This window comes from Octopus bimaculoides, chromosome 24, assembly GCF_046866305.1.
Source record: "Octopus bimaculoides isolate indiv1 chromosome 24, ASM4686630v1, whole genome shotgun sequence".
Taxonomy (NCBI): domain Eukaryota; kingdom Metazoa; phylum Mollusca; class Cephalopoda; order Octopoda; family Octopodidae; genus Octopus; species Octopus bimaculoides.
In genome coordinates this window covers 16,801,336-16,808,835 of record NC_142951.1, presented here as the reverse complement: position 1 = coordinate 16,808,835, position 7,500 = coordinate 16,801,336, and the positions used below count along the sequence as shown (strand labels likewise).

Here is a 7,500-nt window from a genome sequence, read left to right as displayed (position 1 = left end):
TCGTGTATGGGGCTGTGGTGATATCCAGCCTTAACAATCAGCGTAGTAGCAGCAGCGGCTCATCCAACAACATCGACGACAACAATGGTAACTGCGGGGGCGCAGCAATGCATTAAGCAGCAGAAACACCAACACCGACAACTACAACTGCAGCGGCTCATCCAGCAACACTGACAACAACAATGGTGACGGTGGAGGGGGAAATGGCGGCAGAAACACCAGCAACGACCGAAGTACAAGCACCAGTGCTCCAGCCAGAGCTGATGACCACGTCAGCACTGGCGGAGCCACCAGTCCTACGCCCAGAATTAACAGCAACGGCAGCCACAACACCATCAGCAACAACAGCAGCAACACCAACACTACGGCCGGGGATGGCTACTGCAACGGCAACAGCGGCAGCGATCTCGTCGAACTGACGCCCTGTAATAACAGCACCGATGACACTCCAGCAGTAGCAGCATCAGCAACTCCAGGCCCGAAGCCAACGGAAGATACGCCAGAGGCGGGAACACAACTAGCACTCAAGTTCGGAGATACATTAAGTCCGCCAGAACCACCTTAAGCGTGCTTGTACAACCACAGGTCCTCTTTTAGTGTTCCGGAAATATGTTACATCACATCTCTGGCCAGCCATGTGTGGAGCGTTAAGGATGAAGGAACCCCAGACTATATTAAATGGAGGATCGTAGAGTCGCCAGCATCCTATATAAACGGGAGAGGACGTTGCAAGCTTTGCATACCAAATCGGGCAAATACTCTAAGACTCGCTGGACAAAGACTCTAAGACTCGCTGGGCCTGGAAACCTCTCTTAAAGTCAAGACATAAGATCTATAGCCCCTGTCCCCATTTCATTAGCTACATGATGCAGGCGTGGGATTCCCTGTTCGTCGATTAGAGTTGTAAGAAGTGGTTGCAGACCGGAACAGAGATTCCTATATTCAGAGATTCCCTGTTCGCCTTTTAAGTCCGTATTTTCCAACCGGGCGGGTCTAAGGGAGATATCTAGTCTTATTTAAGCCTCAGTGTAAGCACCATTTAAGAGTAAGTATATATTATCATTTTGCTTGCAGAGATTAACTGGTCGAAACGGTTTTCTAACTCCAGTCCAAAGAGAGGCTATATGCTCGCTGCCATTGGACTCTGACGAGTCGTTTATAAAGCTAAGCGCTTTATTGATGCGAAACCACCTGTCACTGTATGACCGGACATAATTATATTAACTTCAAGTAAATACATCACTGCTCTAACTTTTAGAGTGTGCTTCTTTCTCGGATATATGATCCCCTAGTTATATGTATGTATGTATGTATGTATAGGTCGCTGACCACTACACATATATTTTTTCTCTCCTTGTTTCTTTCTGTGTTCCTTTCTGTTGAAGAGCGTAGGCTCGAAATGTTAAAGACTTTCTCTATTCCCGAGCGTTATACTAATACATCCTTTTGTTATTTACACCACCTGTCTTCGTCTGTTGTTTTTTCGTGACTTCTCCCTATGTATGTATGTATGTGTGTATTTATGTATGTATGTATGTATGTATGTATGTATGTATGTATGTATGTGTATGTATATATGTATATGTATGTGTGTATGTATGTATGTATATGTATGTATGTATGTTTGTATGTATATATGTATGTATGTGTGTATGTATGTATGTATGTATGTGTGTGTGTATGTATGTATGTATGTATGCATGCATGCATGTATGCATTTATGTATGTATGTATGTATGTATGTATGTATGCGAGGTTGTTATGTCTTGCCTCTTTGTTTTACAGTTTCAAATATATTTTAACATTTTACTCTTTTTCTCTTTTTTCCCCGTTGTATGTGTGCGTGTATGTGTGTTTCGGTGTGTGTGTACATGGTATAAACCACAGGTGAGAAAACCACAGATGAGAAGTTCCGCTGTAGCCTGTGCTCCAAAACTTTCCACACCCAACGTCTTCTCAATCGACACATTAAGTCACACAGTAACATCAAACAATACCTCTGTTCCTACTGCGGTAAAGGATTTAACGATACTTTTGATCTAAAGAGACATACAAGAATACATACAGGTAAAAAGACATATATATATATATATATATATATATATATATATACATATTTTGTGTGTGCGTGCGTGCGTGCGTGCGTGCGTGCGTGCGTGCGTGCGTGCGTGCGTGCGTGCGTGCGTGCGTGTGTGTGCGTAAAATTTTGTTACGTTTACTTTTATATTACAGAAATTTTAGCATTTATTCAATGGAAACTTGAAATAAGAATGACACGCCACCATTTATTTGAGGAAACATAGAATCACGGATCGTACCAGAGTCAACAGCATTGAATTAGCTGTACATAAATACTTCATAAAGAGAAGTCATCCAGGGACTTCAGTATTAGTTGTTTCCTTTGTAATGTTTCCAACACTAGTGATGGCACGTGACTCAGTGGTTAGGGTATCTGACTCATAATTGTAAGGTCGTGAGATCGATTCCCGGCGGCGCGTTAAGTCCCTGAGTATGACACTTTATTTCACATTGCCCCAGTCCACTGGCAAAAATAAGTAGTACCTAAATTTCAAAGGGCAAGTTTTGTCACATTCCGTGTGACTCTGACTCTTCTTGAGAACTACGTTAAGGGTACACGTGTCTGCGGAGTGCTCCGCCACTTGCACGTCAATTTCCCGAGCAGGCTGTTCCGTCGATCGGATCAACTGGAACCCTCGTTGTCATAACCGACGGAGTGCCAACACTAACGACTTTTTTTTCGCTCGTAATATTAATTCCTTTTAATTTTGATACAAAGCCAGCAAATTTGAGAGAAAAGGGCTTGTCGATTACATTAACCCAAGTACTTGATTAGTATTTTCTTTTACCGACCTCGAAAGGATAAAAGACAAAGTCGACCTCGTCGATATTTCAACTCAAAGTGTAAAGAGCCGTAATAAGTGCCACTAAGTATTCTGTCCAACATCCGAACCATACAGCTAGGTCACCAATAATAATAATAATCTTTTCTACTATAGGCACAAGGCCTGAAACTTGGAGCGGGATATATTCGGTTACATGGACCCCAGTATTTGATTTATTTCAGCGAGCTCAAAAGGATGAAAGCAAGGTTGACTTCGGTGGTATTTGAGCTCAGAACGTAAAATGCTGTAAAAAAAACACCGACTCGCCAAAAATAATAATAATAGCAATTGCTTCTAACATAGTCACAAGGGTTGAAATTTTAGAGTGTTTGTCGATTAAATCGATACCGGTACTTCACTGGTATTTTATTTTTATTGTCCCCGAAAGGAGAACAGCAAAGTTGATCCGTGAATTTGAACAATGAGTGCAAAGTGACGTAACTAACTACCGCTTAACATTTTGTTTGCCGTAACAACAATGACAAGTCAAAAAGAAGACATTCTTAATATATTCTTTTTCGTTTTCTATGACTGTCATTTAAATTCTCACGACATAGAGCTCAAGTAAACCAGTTCATGTTAGGTGAGTCGAGTCATAGAAAGAGGTAGACAAAATCCGTATTGCAGACGACTTTTAGTAACTTTTAAATTGAGCGTAGCCATTTTGTTCGATGAACTGTATATTATAGTGAAAAAGCTATTGAATTTCATAGCGGTCTTGAATTTCCACTCTTGTGTCATATTCATTGAGCTTCGTGGGAAAGTAAATTTTACATTCTAAATTAAATTAGTTATGGAAGTGTGTGTCCATATATGAGTGAGTACGTGTTTGTGTAAGTTTTTGCATGCATGCATGTCATTATTCAGTTTTATTTCAAGATGTTTTGCCAATAGAGAAAGAGCTGGTCTCTAACCTAGATCCAAGCCTCTGTCATTGAAATTTCGAGAACTTCGACAGGGTATTTTTGTATGTATGTATATTTACATTTTATTGAGGTTTTCACTGAGACATTACACTAGTATTTTATCATGAGTGGCTATGGCTTCCACTATACTTAGGTACTTATTTCATTGTCCTTGGGGTTATCCTTTCGACGGATTTCGTTATACAGTGTCCTAGCTATAACATCATGTCTCATCGGTAAATAATACCGTCATGACATTTTCGGACAACTGCTTATGATGTGGGTGACATCTTCGGTGCTAACTCCACAAAGTCTACATCGGTTGTCACATTCTACTGCTTTTCCTGCATGCTTGTCCCTTTTGTGCATCAGGTATTTGATTGACACTTCCTGTTCCTGGATTATAAACACATACCCTTCAAAGTGGGAGGTACTAATCCGGTTGTTGGTCCATGATAGACTGATTTGATGCTCAATGTTACTATCATCTCGGAGCTTTCTACTAGCATATCCATGCATGGTTTTCTACTCATATACGCTCATCCTTTTATCTGATGATGCGTTGTGGCAAAGTTGTGCGACTTCTTTGGGTATGTATTTAAGATTATCAGACAAGGAATGCTGCTCTAAGAGCTGTCTTCTAAGTCTTATAATGTTATCAGCCTCGTGTATGCAAACTTAGTCAAGGGATACACTTCGACACTTGATGGCTAAAAGATGTTGCGGAATGATACGACATTCAAAGGTAATTTGGACTGATGTTAAGGCTCTGATGCCTTGTTTTCATTTTAGGTAGAGGCTGTCTACGTCACTGGTGATGTGGAAATTGTACGCTTGTTAGTTTTCAATGGTTCGGATCTCATCAAGCGTCCAATCAAGTAGCCCAAATGTTGGTATAAGTAAGTACTGGCACTGCAAACACATTGTGGGCCACAGTTTTATTGAATGCAGAGAGTTCTGAGGTCCAAATTTTCTTTACTCACCTGTTATATTCTTTAGTGACACGTGTTTTGTTACAGGTGCCATTGTAAGATATGGTTTCATCCACTCCAGGATACCTATAACATTCCTCATCAGATACAAGGGAAAGAGTTAAGTCATCGATGGAGATATCACTAGTATGGTTTACAGTTTTCTATTTTTCACAACCATATATCAACCCTATATCCTTTGAGAATGTTGCAACCAAGTCAAGGTTCTTTTTCATCTCATGCATATTCTTTGCATGTAGTTTCAAGTCATCCACAAAGAAACAGTGGGTAGTTTGGGAATTTTTGTTTCCTTGTGAACCAGTGAGATATCCTTCAAACTTCGTTAACATGAATGACAAACGTTTACAGAAAGCACAAACAGCATCACAGAGAGGCTGTCCCCTTGGAATATACCTCTGCGATACTGTATTCTATCAGTGATAATACAGTCACTCCTTGTGTTTAATTTCAAGTTTGTGGCCCGTGATGAAGTCAGGCTCACTTGAACTTTAGCAAGTTGAAGGGCTTCTAGCATCCATAAGTGGGGAACAGAGTCAAATGCCACATTGGAACTAGGTTCTTTCTCCTGCACCTTTGACATTACAGTTTTGTCTATTAACAATTGCTCGGCACATCCCTAGACTCCTTTCTTCTCAGTTGCTTGTTCTGCTGTGATGATATTATTGCTTTCGCAATGGTCTTGGAGGAAGAGATTCAAACATGCTGTATATATCTTATACATTAACTTTTGGCATGCAATTGGCCGGTAGTTTTTTGCCATGTGAGTGGCTCTGCACTTGAGGATCAGTTTTGTCTCTGCCAGAGCTAACCAGTGTGGTATGCTATTGACCCCATCGAGAGCTTGCTGGTACAGGTTGATTAGATATGGTCGGTAGGTAAGCTTCTTGTACCAATATCCAACAATCAAGTCTCTTCCAGGTGCTTTTCCATCCTGAAGTTTCTGCATCTCAGTTGCAAGAGTTTCACCATCAATGTTGTATGTCTTGGGTGTAATACAGGGACAATTACTTTTTCGAATTGCTGCCAGTCACAAAGCATCTTGGTTAAATTCCTATGCTTCACACCAGATTTTCTTCCAGAAGGAGGTTATGTCTTCTCGTGAAGGAGTTCCTGTGATGTTTACTGTTTCTCCTCTCATGTCTCTGTATAATGTTACCTGGTTCCGGTTAAATATTTTGTTTATGGTTTTTCTCTTGGTTATTCTCTTTTCATGTCGGAGTTTCTCACCGACAGCTTTTAGCTTCTGTTTGAGGGTAATTAGTTTGCAAATGAGTGTCCTCTTTTTGCTGTCTCCAAACATCAGTTTTATCTCCTTCTTTACTTTCTGTTGGCAGGACGTATAGTGATTTGCTTGTTTGCACGCAATAAGCACCATTACATGACCAGTTATCTTTTTTCTCTGTCTTCAAACCCATGATAGTACTTTCTTTATTGTTTCGGTTTTGTTCACTTTTTGAATGCCGTTCATGTACTGTTTTGCAGTAGTTGACAGAGCATATAGACAGGCGTTAATCTGCCAAAATGAGGTGAGGGTTTATCACCAATTTCGTCAACAGCTTTTAATACCGTATCTGGTGGTTTTTTACTTACTTTGGTAGAGAATACTCTCTCTTTGAGGGAGTACTTCAAAGCCAAAGTTATTTTTTCTCGGAAAATTTCAGCAAGGGCACATTTCACTAATATATAATCCTGACTACTACTACTACTACTACTACTACTACTACTACTACTACTACTACCATACTACTACTACCACTACAATAATCTCTACGGTTACGCCTTCTATTTACTGTAGTCATAGTTAGGGCACAGTGATCAGTTACTTTAGTCATGAATGTAGTTTGGCCACCAGGCAGTATAGAATCTGTTAGAATGTCGCTCACATCATTCACATTTTCGTTTTCGTTTATAGTGTTGGGAAGAAGGTTAATTTCAGATAGTTTTTCTTTTTAATAAAGTTAGTCATTAACTTTCTTCCTATGTTCTACAAATCTTGCTTGTTGGCATAATTGCTTCGCAGTAAAATGATTTAATTCTGGATGCAGATCGTCCCAATATGATGTCAATCGATTCATATAGCAAACAGCAGTGTTTTATTTCACTTTTTGTAGCAGCATTCAATTTATAACTCCAAGGGAAATGAGTTTTGTAATTACGGTTTTGTAATAACTACAGCTAGAAAGAATCTGTCTACCTGTTGAGCTGTTGTTTTCGTTCCGTTCATCAGTTGTGTTGTTGATGTTGTGTCCAGCCATGTTGTTTGTAGTAACTCTCTGCGTGGTAAATTCAAGTTTCAGTCGAAGATCACTATGATCGTGAATAAAAGGCTCCTTCAGTTAATTCACCTGAAGATTAACCAGTTGTTTAACAAGGCTGATAGTTGTGGCTCCAAAGTATTCATCGAACAGTTTCTATCTGACCGGTTACAATTACAAAGCTTTTGTTCATCCGAGGTATAGGAAAAGACATTTGCTCAAGAAGCTACGCAACAAACTTCTCAAATATTCGGACACCCAGTGAAATACTGACACACACACATACACGCACACATACACAACACACATACATACGCACAAACTCATACACATACACGCGCACACACACACACACACACACACACACACACAAAGTTTATAATACAAGAATGTGGTAGTAGTGAATTTGTTTAGGTCAGATATGAACTCCTTGCAAATGGTTTTC

At 39.9% G+C, this 7,500-nt stretch overlaps 1 protein-coding gene across 2 annotated transcripts in view; it reads left to right on the top strand.

The window, feature by feature from the left end:
* LOC106875818 (uncharacterized) overlaps positions 1–7,500 on the top strand; it is a 69,872-nt gene that overhangs the window by 42,394 nt on the left and 19,978 nt on the right. Inside the window, exon 4 of one of the 2 annotated variants that reach the window (XM_089341402.1) lies at positions 1,888–2,067. The exons of the other annotated variant lie outside the window; for it this stretch is intronic. Coding sequence (XP_089197528.1) covers positions 1,888–2,067 — 180 coding nt within the window. The remainder of the gene's footprint in view (positions 1–1,887; positions 2,068–7,500) is intronic. 2 annotated transcript variants of the gene reach the window in all.